A 17495-nucleotide genomic window follows, 5' to 3' on the forward strand; every position below is an offset into this window, starting at 1 on the left:
GCCTGTGTTTGTGGTGCCTGAGTGGCTCAGTCGGTCAAGCGTCTGACTTCCACTCAGGTCGTGATCCTGCTGTTCCTGGGTTCAAGCCCCACGTTGAGCTCTGTGCTGACAGCATGGAGCCTGGAACCTGCTTTGGATTCTGGGTCTCCCTCTCTCTCTGTCCCTCCCCACGCATGCTCTGTCTGTCTCTTTCTCAAAAATTAATAAACATTAAAAAAAAAAAAGAAAAGAAAATGTCTTCCCTTAAAAAAATTAAAAAAAATAAATAGAAGTGCCTGTGTTTAACACCTATTTTAGAAACTTTCTAAGCTTTTCACAGTTGGGTGTTGCTTGCCTGTATGAACCAATTTTAACCACCACTGCCTATGTCTTTGGAGGGAAGAGTCTGTGAAAACAAACCAGACCAAAACAAAAAACACAAAACTGCACCATGCAGTATGTTTCATATGTTGTATATGTCATGTTCAGCATTTGTGAAGTACCTATATTATAAGTGTGCTTTTAGAAGCTTACCTCCAAAGCAATACTTCTCAAAATTTAATGTAAATTACTGGGGGATCTTGTTCAAATACAGATTCTGATTTAGTAATTCTGAGATTCTTTATTTCCAACAGGCTCCCAGATGTTACTGGTGCTGTCGGTCCCTGGACCATCCTTTGAATAACAAAACCCCGCATGAATTTGCTTAGAGTCTTAGTATATCAAAGAATCAATCTATGGCCTAAGTATAAAAAGAGAGGTACACATACATAATGTGCGCGTGCGTGTGTGTGTGTGCGTGTGTGTGTGTGTGTGTGTGTAATATGAAGGAGGCACCTCCATCTGCTCAAAACAGAAGAGTATGTAATTCTGTAAAGAAAACAGGAAGAAAATCAGAGTTAGAAGAATTGTAGATGGTCTCGTGGAGGAGGACAAACTGTCTCTGAGGAGAAGTAGGATCCACAAATTCGGGAACAAATTAGAAAATCAAATTTAAAGCCTTGAAGTCAAGGCTTATCCATCCTGGTATTTATAAAAAGAAAAATGTTTAAAGAATCCCAAAGCAGTTCAAACTCTTTGAAATTTTAGGTCGTAGGGGGAATATGTAAACCTTGAATTTCAGCCAGGGACATTTGAAATTAATCCCGTAGGCATTTATGGGAACATAAGTCATTAATAAAAAAATCGTATGCTCTAGGAAGTTTAATCCAATGTGCTATCCAAATTGGAGCCAAAGCAAGGCTGGTACAGAGAGGTTGTTTATCATAAGCCAGCAAAGAGTAAGTGTTAAATGCCTGTGCCATGGGGTGCAAGAGTCTGGGAAGAACCTATGTCCTGGGGATGGGGTATGAAGATTCTGAGATGGGGAATCCCTACAGCGATGAGGAACATGATGGTGCAGCCATTTAAGTAACAGTCCTGGGAACAGAAGCCAGTCTCTCTCCCTCTCTCTCTATCTTTAATGTTGAGAATAAGATGGAAGATATTAACTGTGTTTATTATTATTTTTCTCAAAGGTGAAGTGATTCAGAGGCATAACTCAGGATTAGTAACATGATCACCAGGAAGTTCATAAGCTTCTAAACTCTTGAGAAATCTTTTGTATGCTGGCTTTTTGCCATTGACCACAAGACACATTGGCTAGAAGTAAATCCAACAATCAGTTGCAGCTTTAGCCTGGAGCTGGGGACATTTATTTCTAATCATTCCATTGTTTCTATTGTTTTTATTCTTAGTGATCAGATGTTAATTTAAGACTCTTCCAGGAATGATCTGGGGATAAAAACAGATGACAATAACGTGCCATAAAAAATAGCGGTCCTAAGTGCAAGGTTCAGGAAGACGCGGCCAGAGTAATCCAGGAAAGGGCACGGCAGAAACTTACTGGAAGGTGGAGGAGAAAATTATAGTTTAAACCCTCATATAGAAAGCGTTCTGTAAATAGTGGAAGGCGTGGAAGATGACTCTTCATGGACAGTTCACAAGAAAAGTGTTTGAATTGTGAAAGAAAAGAGTAAGAACTTTGACTCGCCAAATTTGAGATGCCATCAGGGAATCCAATCATTGTAAACAAATTAGAGATCTGGCCTTAGGGTGTCAATATGTTTTAAAATTATGATAGCAGATCTGATTGAATATCGAGGGAGTCAGTGTATTCATAGGTGATTCAGCGAACAGTCGATGAGGGGGAGCCAAAGAAGAGAACGTAAGAAATGATAGAACAATTAATGGGAAGTATGTTGAAGAGTAAGGTTTTAGATCAGAGCTTCTTTGTACCCTCTGGCCAGAGGAAGGAATTCGGTTAAATAAAGCCACTGTCGTCAAATCCATTCCTTTGAATTCAGTCTAATTTGTATGGGAATTTCTAATTCTTGCAAAATCAGGTCAGTTATTCTTGATTTAAAATACAAGTTGTCCTAAATTAATACTCTACCTTAGTGCATTAGAGATACCAATGTGCTCTACTTATTAAGTGAATCTCAGAGAGAATACTTAATGAAAAAAATCCAGAAAATTTGAGCGACCCTAAATGACCCATTGGGATAGTTAAAAGGCACTGTTGCATATGCATATCAAAAGTCCCTTAATAAAACAGCATGGCATGCCAGAGGTTCAACTTTCTATGGGTTCTGGTAGTCCAGCCAAAATAATAACCTCTAATAGCTTTTTTGGATTTGTGACAATGCATTATTAAAACACTTAGAATTCCAAAACGCCATTATTTTCACTTCCTTTTTTAATCTACCAGCAATGACCAAAGGTTATTTGCTTATACAGTCACCTTGTATATCTTATAGTGTGATCAGCATTTCCTTAAGGGCAGACTTGAGAAGATCCAGAGGTTAAATTTAGCCGGGTTGTTAGGATACGAAAAGCATCTCAATTTTATAGGATACATAATTGAATTTCATGAGACTTTCCCCAAAGTGATTTCCTTCCCCCAGTCCTGTTTTCTACAAAGTAGCTTTCTTAATGTAAAAACATTATTCTATCTCCACGTTCCTCTCTTCAATTTGTAACCAATCCCAAAGGTAAACCTACATTAAGAAATTCTAGTTCTTTACCTGTCTACGGACAGTGGTGAACTTCACCAGCCATGCCATCTTGATGAAAAGTAAATGCAATCAAAATTTGCATTACTTCCTAAGGAGCTCCAGACTGCTCTAAAGATGTAAATTCCCAACTCGGACAATCATTTCTGATAGTCTGAGACATTTTTAAATTTCAGAAAATTATATTCTGAAAGATTTATCCTTGTTAAGACTATTTTTCTTCAACAGGCATTATTGAGTAACTGTGTCATAACAATTACAGTTGTTATTGGGAAGAGTGGGTACAGATAAATGCTAGAAATTAAGTAACTATGATATCTTTGTTCTAAGATACATGAATTTATAATAGGAAAGATGGATAAGTAGAGGAAAATTCTAAAATACAACCAATTGTACTGGCAAAAATTAAAGGCATAGTAAGAACACGGAGAAAGATGGAGGTCAACCAGACGGCCTTAAGGAATACTTCTTAAGTAAAAGGGCATTTGAGCTAGCCTTTGAAGAAATGTATGTTTTCAGTAGGACGGGTGTACTTCGTTCAAGGGAGACTGGCAGGGGAGAGTGTGAAGTGATAATTGAGGAACAAGAACGCAGGTTGTGTAAAAGGAGAAGTGGTTTGTATCATTGATACAGGATATATCGTGAGGCCATGTGTGGCAAAGTAGGCTGAGGGAATATCAAGGAGGATGTTGAATGCAAAACCGAAAAATATGGCAAGGTAGGTCCATTAAAGATGTTGAAGCAGGAGAATTGCATCTCTAGGGTTGTCTTTGAGATGACTTAAAACTTATTTGGTATGACCAGAACGACGCGAAGATAATTTTTTGGCATAATTTGTTTTTTAAGTTAGAAAAAAATGTCTTAAAGAACTTGCTACAATTTTTTAAAGTTTATTATGTTTTGAGAGAGACAGAGAGAGACAAAGTACGAACAGGGGAGGGGCAGAGAAAGAGAGGGAGACACAGAATCCGAAGCAGGCTCCAGGTTCCGAGCTGTCAGCACAGAGCCGTCGCGGGGCTCGAACCCTCTGGCCCTGAAATCATGACCTGAGCAGAAGTTGAACGTTTAACTGACTGAGCCACCCACGTGCCCCAAAAGTTGCTGTAAAGTAGCTCAATATCATGATCCAAGTAACAAGTTTCTTATAATATTATATACTATATATATATAAGTATATGTAATAATATACTTATTATGCTTATAATAAGTATAAGATCCAAGTGTTAACTATCTTGAATTTAGAGTAAACAACTCTCTTGTTTATTTACAACTTCCTTGTTTGATGTAATGTAAGGACTGTTGTAATTCAACAAGAGACCTTCCTGTCCTCCTTAAATTGACACCTCTTTGGAATTTCAGAATGATTCTTAATTTAGGTGCCATGAAATCCAAGGGAGAAATAACAGAAAAATTGGAAGATGACTACTGATCTCCAGTTTTCCTTTAACAATGCCTTTTAATCAGAAATGTGTATCAATTAAAAGTCTTGCCTTATATAATTAATCTTCTCTCAAGAAGCAATCAGGTTATCCATGTACCTTTTGTGACTCTGTTGTTTATCAACCATCAAATCTCACCATTAAGTTGGTAAGTCATGATTATTACTTTTTGTTCTCTAATTAGTTATTGTCAATTCATCTAATGATCACTATTTTCATTAGCAAATGCTTTGGAAGGAAATTACTGCTGTAAGCCGAGTGAATTAATGCAGTTTGTTGTATTTATGTTTTTGTTCTAAATTTTGTTGCTAGTTTTTGAAGTCTGAACCTTGTGATGTCCTAATAAAGAACTGAATGGATTAAGAACAGGAACAGAGAGAACACAGTTGGGGGGCCTGTTATAATTTTTCCATTTTTCAACCTCGGCCGAGGTTGGGATTTAAATTAATAGTGTTAACTTGTGAGCCACCTCTCTCCCTTAAGCAATGATGTAAAGGAGGATTTCTGAACATTTTAAAGATCACTAGATATGACTTGTATTGAAAACCAAATATATAAACTAGAAAAGGTTTGTGATGTCCTGGTTCAAAGTGAGCCTTTAGGAAGCAAGGCCTCTCAGACATATATTTATGTCTTCAATAAATATTTTTCATTCCCGGTTTGACCCTGCATCGTGCTAAATGCTGGAGATAAGAATGAGGCAAACACTGAAACCCTGCAGTGTGTGATTTAGTTGCAGGAGCGAGACATCAAAAGGACAACCACAATCGCACGGGTGCGTGCGCACGCACACACACACGCACACACACACACACACACACACACACACACACACAAAGATGCAATGGCAACGGTAGTAATCGATCAAAAAAGCTGGCACAGCATTATGAGAGAGTGTAATGAGAGTCAAATTAAATAAAGCAACAGTACACAAAAATCTCTTACCCTTTTACGGGAAGCCTGATGCCAATTCCTATTCTATTGTATTCTATCCCTTCCAAATGAAATTCTGATAGTGACCTACTAAATGGATTTCAAAACCCTTTAGCATCGCTAATACCTGCAATTTGACAGAAGAAGTGTTACTAAGGATTTTTTTCATGACAAAACATCTTTCCATCTGCTTTTGCCTATAAAAGTTTTGTTGTGCTGCCTCTAGAGTCATTAATTGTGTGGATGTGGGGACCAGTCTGAGAGGGAAAGGGGCTGAAAACCGTGTTCCACGCCCGCACTGGGCACACTTGCTCTTGGCCTATGCGCCCTGACTCTTCTGCACTGTCCCGTGGTCTTGGCCTTTGTTGCTGTCGTTACGTATCATGTCAACTATGAGGCTACTTAATATCTTTCCTCCTGCTTCACTCTGTCAGCCATAGGTTAAGGGATCTGAAAGGAAGGTGGGCCTCATAATCATGGATAAATGAGCTGTTTCAATAGAAAGATGCAGTGAAATTTCCCTGATGGTTCCAGGATGCACCCCTTACCCACCTTCCTCATCCCTCTTTCCTCAGTTGCCACAGAAAATTGAACCCTCCAGAATGTTGTTTTGTATGCTTCACATGCCCATTCTCCCTGTTGCCACCCGTCCCTCCCTTCCTAGGATAGTTACTTCTTTAGAACTCAAGCTCCCGCCTCCTGGTCTCTGAGCTGGAATCCCTAAGGTGGCTCTTTTCCCCAGCCGGCCCCACCTGAGCAAATGACTTAGGTAAACAAATATGCAGTATTGCTGCAAAAAGGAAGGACAATAGGGTTGGAATGGGAGAGAGAAATGGATGAAATGTTGTATAGAGGCAGGATGAAGCCCGTGGATGCATTATTTCAGGGATCCCGTGGACTGTTCAGGACTTCTTCAGACAGCTGGTAAATATCTCATCTTCTTATCGAGAAGAAACTAGCTTATGTTTTCCTAATGCTGTGTTGCTAGAGTGCACCTGTGTGAATTTTCTGCGTTGCTAATTTATATGCAGATGATGAGTGATGTGAAAATCCGTCATTTATTTTTAATTGTTTAAAAATGAAATTAATTCAGCATTACTCATAATGTCTGCCCTGATCTGAGCAGAAACTTTAAAAAGGAAAAGTGTGGTTTTCATGCTTAGTTTTAGAGCTATTTGTGGAACCCGTAAACACTGGGCAAAAACACTGGTCAAAATAACTTCCTTTTATAATCATTTGTAAATTTGACAAGAGCCATGCACAGAAAGGGTATGAAGGGTATACAGACACATACACACGCTATTTTACATAATAATATATGAGTAATGGTATACCTAAGAAGAAAATTGCCTCTAAATAAATATTTATTGAACTCAGTGCTCCAAATCTTTGTTAATTTTAAATTTTATATGGGGAACTGAAATGGTTTTATTTAGGTTTGAGTCACTAAAAGTTTCACGCAGAAATAATTTGATAACGTAATTGCTAAATGAGGAAAAACGTTATAGCCATTTCCCTGTTTCAGGCCCGGGGAAACAAGTATCTTGAAAAGTGTATCTTAGGGGCGCCTGGGTGGCACAGTCCGTTAAGCATCCGACTTCAGCCAGGTCACGATCTCGCGGTCCGTGGGTTCGAGCCCCGCGTCGGGCTCTGGGCTGATGGCTCAGAGCCTGGAGCCTGTTTCCCATTCTGTGTCTCCCTCTCTCTCTGCCCCTCCCCCGTTCATGCTCTGTCTCTCTCTGTCCCAAAAATAAATAAACGTTGAAAAAAAAATTAAAAAAAAAAAAAAGAAAAGCGTATCTTAAATTATTTTAAATGCTATCAAGTATTCGACTCTTTCACTTAAGGAACTAGAGAAATTATCAATACATGGAGGGCACTGAGGTTTAATTTGGTTTTAAATGTATAAATAAATATATTTTTAAATGTATGTTATTTTAAAAAATATTTTTTACATTTACTTATTTTTGAGAGACAGAGAGAGACAGAGAGAGAGAGAGAGAGAGCGAGCACATGAGCGGCGGAGGGGCTGAGATAGGGGGAGACGCAGAATCCGAAACAGGCTCCAGGCTCTGAGCTGTCTGCACAGAGCCCAACGCGGGGCTCGAACTCACAAACCGTGAGATCATGACCTGAGCCAAAGCTGGTTGCTCAACTGACTGAGCCACCCAGGCACCCCATGAATATCATTTTTAAAATCAAAAGACTCACATATGCTAAGATGTGTTTGGGGGTTGTGATTTGCGAGGAAAACGTGAGAGTCTTGGGATCTCTGACTTAAGAAGCAGTGATGTTTCCTCCACCATTTTAATAAATGATCACCAAGTGTTTAGAGAAATTAGCTCTTTAGCAGGGTGCTTGATGGACCTGGGTATTCCACGTTGCCATGGGAAACATTGGGTGCCCAGGTATTCTAAGAAGCTCGGTTGTAGTGTGTAAGCGAACAACAGTTATATCGATTTGTTTACACTGTTCTTTTTTCTTAGCTCTGGAAGCGGGCACATCCTGGAGATTTCCAGAAAGGATGGTGTTCCAGTGTGTATTTTTCCAGGCCATCAGTCTCCAGTGAGCAATGGTACTTGAGCTAAGAGCAAAACCATTCTCCAGGGCTCTGCCACTTGCTTCTGTGGCTTCAGGCTAGTTTGTGAATAATAAGAATTCTTATGTCCATTTGTATCTAGTGTTGAGATATCATTGATCATTTTGTAAAATCTTATTTAATTATCTCCGTGACACCGTGAAGTAGGTAGGACAAGTATTTTCTCTCTGTTGCAGATGAGGGGCTGAAGATCAGAAATTAAATGATTCATTAAAGACTACTTAGCTCAAATAGCGTGTCAGATAAGGAGCCCTCATGCCTAGAATTCAGGTGTTTAGATGCAGACACCCTTTACTCTGTCTACTTGACCTTATGCTCCTGCTTAATGTCGATAAGCTGAATGTTCAATTTCCTCAGAGTTATGGTTAAGGTTAATCTCTGCTTTAAAATGCAATTTGTAAATGTTACTTTTTTTTTTTTTGTAATGTTTACCTATTTTTGAGAGAGAGACAGAGGCAGAGTGTGAGCAGGGGAGGGGCAGAGAGAGAGGGAGACACAGAATTCGAAGCAGGCTCCAGGCTCTGAGCTGTCAGCACAGAGCCCTATGCGGGGCTTGAACTCAGACTGTGAGATCACGACCTGAGCCGAAGTCAGATGCTTAACCGACTGAGCCACCCAGGTGCCCCTGAATGTTACTGTTTGAACATGACCTTTGGAATCAAACTTGGTCAGCCTAGTCCAGTGGTTCTCAGTGTGGGGTTGGGACAACCAGTGGCTTTAGTATCACCTGGGAGCTGGCTAGAAATGAAAACTCTTGGGGCTCATGCCAGATCTATCAAGCCAGAAACACTAAGTGGAAGGCCCATTAATTTGGGTTTTAAAAAGGCCTCCAGGTGATTTTGAGACCTTCTAAAGTTTAGGTTCACCCTTCTGGCCTATGTGGACTTGGGCTGATGTACTTAGGACGAGTTGCTGACAGGAACCATTAGGTCTGTACCTCCTTTAATCCAACAGCTTTTTTTTTAATGTTTATTTATTTTGAGAGAAAGAGAGTGAGAATGAGCACACACACAAGCTGGGAAGGGGCAGAAAGAAGGAGAACCCCAAGCAGGCTCCGGCTGTCAGCACAGATCCTGACGCAGGGGGCTCGATCCCACGAACTGCCCGATCATGACCTGAACTATAACCTCAACCGACTGAGCCACCCAGGCGCCCCAACCCAATAGCTTTTTGGGAAAAGTTACTGCAGAAGGAAGCAGGGGAAGATGTGTCCAAGATTAACCTACTCCCTTTAGCTCTGGCTTTGTGATGTTTTCTGCAGGACTGTTTAAAAGCAACACAGCGATGGGAGAGCGGTATGTGTCGGGACACAGGGTGTCCTTTGGGTCAGGAAGTGTACAGAGAGTACATTTCGACTTAGCTCCCTCTAACTGAACCCCATGGCCCCACACTCAGAGCAACACTGGGAAGGAAAAGATGGATATCTTCCCAACTGCTGAAGTGATGGAAGAATGGGCACAAAAGGAGAGTGATGATGTGTCATCATCTCACAAAATTTCGGGAGCCCCAAGGGTAGGTGCCTGGCAATGGCACGGGGGACATGTTGGACGGCATAACTCTGCGGAGCCAGCTGTCCTATGTCTTGCAGAATGTTTACCAGCATCCCTGGCCTCCACTTGCTAGATGCCAGGAGCCATCCCTGCTGGAGTCACGACAGTCAAAAATGTCTGCAGACATTAACAAATGCCCCTCGGGGAGCAAAACTGTCCCTGCTTCCATTGGGAACCTATGCCTCGTAGGGTTTGCTCTCACTTTTTCCATCTCATGGTGCCTACTTGGAGCACCTGTTCCCTGCCTCCTCTTCCCTGGCCAGAAGAGCCATCATCTTCTGAGCGACGCGTCCTTCTCCTGGCTGTGATTTCAGGACCCAGGTAAAACGAGGAGACCCAGATTCTTGAGAAACTTTGTTGCCATGCGTGAAAAATCCAACAGGAGTGAGACTTAGTTAGTGAAGCCAAGAAAGCATTGAAAGTTTTTATGCTCCCGGCAACAGCCCACTTGGAAAGAATAGCCAAGGATGGGAGCTATGGTGGTAGATGAGCTGAGAAGAAAACTGCCAGCTATTAGCGGTTCTGTAGGAGGTAAATGTTCTGAGCTTTGATGCGACGGAGAATTCTCTGAAGACCCGTGCAAATGGCGCTGTGCAGGAGCCCGGAGAGCAAGCAGGCACAGGCACTGAGCCTTGCCCACTGCTGAGCTGGGCTTATGGTATTAGGTAGACATGATCCCTGCTTCCAAATGCCACTGATTTCCTCCATGGAGACATCTGCTTCTCATAAATAACCTTTGAAACAACCTCTGGATTTATTTCCAGCCCCCACTCATCTAAATTCATTTTCCTCATTGAAAGTGATTGGGGCTGTATTAAAACATAGAAGAAAGAAAAAGCCATCAGAACCCACTTCGGGGTAAGCTGGATGGAGACAATACCCTCCTTCAGGCTCTGGGATGACATTTACTTGTCTCGCTTCCTCTCTTTCCCTTCACAGTTGGGTGTCTCTGGGCCCTCCCTTTTAAGAACATTACGGGATAATAGCTATTACCTCCTCTGAGTTCCAGCTGTTCCCCAGAAATCCCCACATTTATAAATTTGTGGTGGGAAGGGCCTTAGCAGCTACGGGTTAGTCAGTACCATGGGAGAAAGACAACACTGGGGTCACCAGCACCTCTGAAACCACACATAGACAAAAATCGTGGAGTGCCATCTGGTAGCTAAGGCCAGCCTCTCACTTCTGCCTGTGCTGTTTCGTATCCTCTTGGACACTCTCTGGGTACTGAGTGGGCTTTGCCTGGCTCACCTTCCCTCTCTCTCTCTGGGAAGGACAATCTTGGCACACTCCCTGCTTTGCACTGGGAGTCAGTAAACCGTGGCCTGCCCCTGGCCACTAACGCATATCAGTGCCAGGCATGATGGGAGAGGACAATCCACAGAGACCCACAGTGGGCCCTCACAGCTTCCCTTGACGCCTGCTTGAGCCGAGAGCCTCTTTTCTGCTTTCTCCTAGTAACTTTCAACTTGATCAAATACAGATCTTTATACAAATTTTAGTTAGCTTGGATAGACCGGTTTCATCCCACTTTCTAAGGTAACCTACGGTATTTCTGGTGGTACTGTCTATTCACAGGCATCGAAAGGTTTTTATAGCTGTCATTTTCTGTTAGTCTCCATCCCCCTCCCAAACATCTCCCCCTTATAATCACACCCACAGGAACAATTCTATAGGCGGCGTTTTATTTTATTATTTTTTTTATTTTATTTTTTAATTTTTTTTTCAACGTTTATTTATTTTTGGGACAGAGAGAGACAGAGCATGAACGGGGGAGGGGCAAAGAGAGAGGGAGACACAGAATCGGAAACAGGCTCCAGGCTCTGAGCCATCAGCCCAGAGCCTGACGCGGGGCTCGAACTCCCGGACCGCGAGATCGTGACCTGGCTGAAGTCGGACGCTTAACCGACTGCGCCACCCAGGCGCCCCCATAGGCGGTGTTTTAAACAGATCTTCCGCTACCTTTTTGCACAGTGGCACATCTGTTCGTAGCATTGGCAGAAGCGTAGCTGACATTCATTCCCAGGATGCTTGGTATAAGAGGAGAGGAAAGGGCCCGCCGGGACGGGAAGAGGGATTCGGTCTCAGCATTCGCAAAGCTGTCTTGTTTCTCTCGAAAATTTTCTTTTGACCCATACCGATTGACCATCAAAGAGTTCAAATCAAAATTTGTGGATTTCCATTCCATAATCCTGCTGCTACGTAGGAAAAAAGGAACACGTTTGGCAGCATAGACATAATGAAGTCACAAGTCCCAGGAGGAGAATGATAATCCGTGGCCTTTAAAAAGATAACAGATTTTGTTTATTTAATTTGAGAAAAAAAAAATTGGACTGTTCACTTTGTAAGTCCATCAGGGAAACTTAATGGAGTTCTTATTTCATCCTTTGGATAGGACTTTTATTTCCAAACTTTGCTGGGCAGGTGAGTGACCCCTTTGTGCGCCTCCTAAGGGACACTCTTCTGGGGCATATTTCAGCCAATTTCTACAACGGCCTATCGAGCTGTATTGTCATGAAATGACTTCCACCATGATGCTTGCTGAGTGCGAGTTTATCAGTAGTATTGAAACAAGGACTTCCCTTAACAGGTAACTCAAGACCACACAGTAAATAGGGAAGTACAGCATCCAGGTAAGGAAACGAATAGTTTCCGGCATAGCTTTGCTAAGAATCCAGGGGCAAGACCAGTCCCAACCCCACCTACAAAACTATTTAATGACTAGTGACACCAACTCTCGGCTGAAATAAGAAGTTTCCCTCACTTGGCTGCACACGTACTCCAAAGTCCACATCATACCTGTGTTTTTTTTTTTTTTTTGCAGTAGTTTCCCTCACAGATTAGAGCTTCCTCTTTTTCTTTCAAACATGAGCTGTCCCATCTGCCAGTAGCTGGTAATGAATCATAAAATAAGACAATGGATTTCTAATTTCTAATCGACTCTCTTATGAAAGTGTGATAAATAATGTATTGCCCCTTTTAGAGATGAGATGGGTATGTTCCCAAATCCCTAACTTTTGTGGGGGTCATGAAAGCATTGGGAGGTTCAACCCTGCTGCCCATCGTGAGACCCTGGAAGGCTTTTTAAATACCAGTGCCCAGGACCTTGACCCAGACCAAATAATTGACCTCTCTGGGGATGAATCCTTACACTACCATTTTTTACAGGTCTTCAGGTGGATCCAATGTGCAGTCGGGTTTGAAAATCACTAACTACAAGTCCATTCCCGAGAGGATGCTCATAGCTCTGTGAAATTCCCAGCAAAATAGCTTGGGAAACTATAAACTGTGAAATCTTCTTGGACGGTCACAATACACATTTGCATGGTGTTTATCTTCGTGACCTGCAGTTAAGAAACCTGCTGAACTGTCTTTAACTTGTCTGTTCTTCATGACTTGACTATGAAACTCTTATTCACATACTGCCCATTAGAGGGGCTTCTATCTGTCAGAGCACTTCACAAAACACAGAACTAAGTACTCTGGGGGTTGGGGCAGCTTCTAGCTCTGAGATTCAATTTCCATTCTATTCTGTTCTATACCATTCGACATGCGATGTTGTCCCAAAGGTATCCCTTTGATTACTTACAACATAAAGACTCTTGTTCAGCTCCCTTAGCAGCAGCACACGAAACCCACAATCATTATCCTTTGAAGAGAAATTTTCAAAGCATCTCCATGAATAATGCTTTAGAGCAGTGATCTAGGATGTTTGTGGCTAAATGAAAGACTAGTTTTGCAGAACATTGGGGATTTTCCTTGTAGATGTAAGGACATCTCCCTGACTTTCTTTGTAAATTAAATATTGTAAGTAGCACCTTCTGGATAACAGTAATGTCCAGTAGACCAAGGAACCCTTGTTGCTTGAGAGGATTAGGTAACCCAAGATGAAGATTATCAATCCAGAGACTGAAAGGGAAGTTCACACAGGGTTGACTCTGTCAGGAGCCCTGAAAAGACAAAGATGTGGATTGAAATCTTGTTATATCTTTGTCTTTTCATAAATGTGGACTTGGCAAACTTGGTCCTAAAGTTTATTATTAGACAACCTTAAATACATCTGGAAACTTGCCTAATGAGTCACATGACTAGTGTTAAGAGATGTTGAATCTCAAGTTTGCCTACCTGGAGCATCACTCTCTTGACTACTTTTGTGAGATTATTTATTTGGTCCACTATTGAATCAGTACTTCTTGACATTATTCTTGTTCCAAGTTAATGCACAAGATGATCGGGACAGAATGAGAATCAAGATGAGAGTCTTAGAGTCTTTGAGTGCGATCCAGTCTATCCAACACCCCTTCCTAAAGATGCCTGAAGAGTTCTTAACACAGGACTTAGGAAAAAAAAGTTTAAATAAAATTGCCACACTACAGAAGGATTATTGCATATAATTTATTATCTGTAGCATAATTATATAAGCAAGAAGTAACATATTCTATAACATACAATGCAAGAATCAAATTTCAATCAACTGTTCTCTAAAGAGCTAGAGAATTCCCTAGCTGGCTGTGGTCAAAGGAAATGTGCCATTGCTGATTAAACTCAAATCTGCTTCCTTAGGTATCTGCGTCCTACAGCCTACCAATCTTATTTTGTGTTGAACACCACCACGCCCATCGTGTGTTGAAGTGTTTTATTTCTTTTGTTATGGATTTTACATCAGAGTTGTTTAAGTGTCTGAGTGTGCAATCTCTCAGCAATTTCTTGAAATTCAGACTTAACTATAGCAACTTCATCCAGTGTATTTCTACAGTTTTTATTACAATTATTTATCTTTGGTAGGGACTTTGTAAATTTCCTCCTCCTCCAATGCAGATACTGCAAAGCTGTCTGCTCCAGATGGCTCCTCTCCAGTGGGTTGGGCTGGGGTTCTTTACTCTGCAGTTAGTGATGTTTCAAGTCATGAGAGATGCTTAGAGTCTCAACTTTGGGCAGGTGACATTTCCAGTTGAGTATGGTCTCAGGCTTTTCTTCTCTATAAAAGTCATAGATTCTATATCACTTCCTCTAAAGCAATAAAAGAGTTTTCCAGGCTCTAAGAGCTCATGATTTAATCACTTACTTTCTTTATTTTTAGTATACATTGTCTGCACATTCTCAGGTAGTAAAAATTGGGAAAGCTGTGTCCCATCTGGCTGTGGAACAGGAATAGACAGAAACAGTGGAGAAGGTATTGGTGTGGACCAAAAGGATGTGGGTTGATTCTGGGGCCTGTATGGAGCAGGTAAATGTCAGAGTGTGTCCCTGAGTAGTTAAGGCCAGGAGAAGGTCCATGTGCCTATCGCGTGTTGGCTGGTCCATGGTACCTGGGACTGGTGGGTCATAGGAGAACAAAGTCCCTATGGTGCCCACAGCTCACAGTGACTATCTCTCTGCTTGTTGATTGTAAGAAGCATCTATGTCAGGGCCATGAGAGGCAAGCCTGTTTGAACGAGGCCATCTTGTCCAGCATATCTATATTCTAAGACACTATTTTTGGAATTTTTTTTTTTAAATTCCCCATGTCCCATACATTTTAAGACTATGTAAAAACTCTGGGGAGAGGCAGGCCTGGTTCAAAACCAACTTAATTTCAAGCTGTGAGACCTTAGACAAGTTACTTAGGCTTCTTAAAGTTCATCTTTCCATCTGCAAAATGGGGACTATTATAGTTCCTAATTCATATGGCTCTTTGGAGATAGTTCATATACAGGATAGTGTCTTAAACATAGATGGTTATAATTTTATTATTGCTATCATTATTATTATTATGAGTAATTTAGTCCATACACTGTGCCAATTCATTAAATGCAGTTATCTGGTGTCATTAATCCTCCATTCAAATGTAAGTCATGTGGCATGATACAAACAGGCAGATTGTCATAGACGTGAAACATTCTGGAATTGAGTCTGCCAGTCAATTTACCAGAGTGTGTTCTTTCATTGATAAAATGGGTCCAATCACACAATACTGTGTATTCACAAGGACATTGTGGTACACATATCATTTGAGGAATACAGGTATTTTGCATAAATATAAAAGACTGATAATTTAGATGTTACTTCCACGAGGTATCCTGTCAGTTTGCTTGGTGCAGAGTAAAGTAGGGACTGCTGAAATAAGTGCGCATTTATAACAACTTTTCTGTTTTTTGAAACGTGTTTAAGATGCATTCCCCAAAAATATATTGGTAGAGTGAGGACACTATTCCCGGTTTCAGGAAAAAGCTCGGGTTGTTGTAGAGCCACGAACTTGGAGCTGCAGAGTGACATCTGCTTATAGTCACGTTTATCTCACACCAGCACCGCACGTAAGGAGAAAACTCCCTATCATTTCTCAAGCCACTCAGAGCAAGCCCTTAACAATGGCCGTGAATCGAGCCCATGCTTCCAGTTGCCTCTGTGATCTTACCTCCGACTCTTCTCTTTAGTTTTTCTTCCTTGTTATTCAGTTATTTAATTTGTAAAATGGGGGTATGTGTGTAGAAACACATCATAAGGCATGTATGACAACACTCAGTGCTGCTAAGGGAAAAAAAAACCCAAATGATTTATAAATCCAAGTTGGTGGGAACACTGGCAGTTCCCCTCATGTGAGGGAATGTGACACATAGATCACCGACTTTCATTGAGCTAGACAAATTACTCAATGACTGTGTCTCCCCACAAAACTGGATGTGAACCAAAGTTTCTGTCACCTGATTTACTGTGAATAGTCTCTGTATCTCTGAAGGGAAATGGGAAGTGTTAGTTCGCTTGATTTTAAGGATGACTTCAAAAGGCAAGAATGACTCAGTCTCCATCATGCATTCAGTCACATCAAATCCTGCCCGTTGTGCAAATTCAGTCACTAATGCTTCACTTTGAGGTGACCAGTTCTTCTGGATTCACCTTCTTGCCCCCAATTAGCCATTCGTTTCTGCTCCAGAGCCTGCTTGTGTCTTATGAAGGAAGGTACCAGATATCAAGATACGACATTCCATTCCTTCCAGAAAACTGGGTCCTACGGAGGGTAAAAGAGGTTTGGAAGAAATGATTTGCAAACAGGCTTTCCACATGTATCTGTCAAGGTACGGTTGTGCGGTCTTGTTTTGTTTTGTGTTCTGAACTTGGTGGGACTGTCTAAGGGGATGTTGTTTACTATTATTTACCATTCCTGCTAATGATGCTTTCGGGGTTGAGGTGGGGTGGGAAGATGTGGTGGAAAACACCGATTTCTGTTTAGAGAGCTGGTGTGCACAATGCAATTGCATTTGTACTTCCATCCTTATGGAAGAGTCTCGTTTGCTTGGATTTTACCAAAGTTTAAATGTAACACAAGAGAAAACTATGGAACTTGTTATGACTGCATTTCTTCTACCATTGTTAGGAAAAACTCATAATACCCACCAAAAACAATGCATTAGCTTTATCTAAACTCACTAAATGTGGCCCGAAAAATTCAAAGCACCGCCTTTGCTCATCACGCAGAGTTCAATTAATGGTGCTTATGTAACTCTCCATTGTAAAATGTTTACCTGTGCTTATTTCGATAATTTAGAAGGAAACATTAATAGGACAGTTTTTCTGAAAAGAGAGTCTCCCACATGTTCAAGGCTTCATGAAGACTGTTAAAAACAAATCTACGAAACAGCACTGGACCCCACCTCACTTTAGGAACCTTTACCTTATTGGAGAACAAAACATTGAAACTGTGAAATGAATTAGAAAAATAAAGTCTATCTTATCTGCACTTCTGCTGGTATAAGAAGTAGAGAAGCTTAGAGAAATCAGCTATCAGGGGGATCGGATTGAATGGTACTGGGGAATGAATTGGAACTGGGTTTTAAAGAACAGGTAGGATTAGAAGAAATGGGAAGGGTAGCTTTTACCAGAAGAATGAATTAGTCACTCGATGCCATCTGAAGGAGGTCTTCTTTTCTTTTTCTCTTTCACATCACTGCTCTTTTCGTGGTATCCATCC

General features: G+C 41.2%; 1 protein-coding gene across 8 annotated transcripts in view; it reads left to right on the forward strand.

Annotated features, from left to right (window-relative positions):
• Nucleotides 1-17495, forward strand: part of NYAP2 (neuronal tyrosine-phosphorylated phosphoinositide-3-kinase adaptor 2) — a 268339-nt gene that overhangs the window by 74613 nt on the left and 176231 nt on the right. The window contains exon 1 of one of the 8 annotated variants that reach the window (XM_045034554.1): nucleotides 16286-16602. The exons of the other annotated variants lie outside the window; for them this stretch is intronic. Within the exon in view, the coding sequence (XP_044890489.1) occupies nucleotides 16565-16602 (38 nt within the window). The 5' untranslated portion in view covers nucleotides 16286-16564. Of the gene's footprint in view, nucleotides 1-16285; nucleotides 16603-17495 lie in introns of those variants that run through there. 8 annotated transcript variants of the gene reach the window in all.

The sequence above is a fragment of the Felis catus genome, chromosome C1 (genome assembly GCF_018350175.1).
Source record: "Felis catus isolate Fca126 chromosome C1, F.catus_Fca126_mat1.0, whole genome shotgun sequence".
Classification (NCBI taxonomy): domain Eukaryota; kingdom Metazoa; phylum Chordata; class Mammalia; order Carnivora; family Felidae; genus Felis; species Felis catus.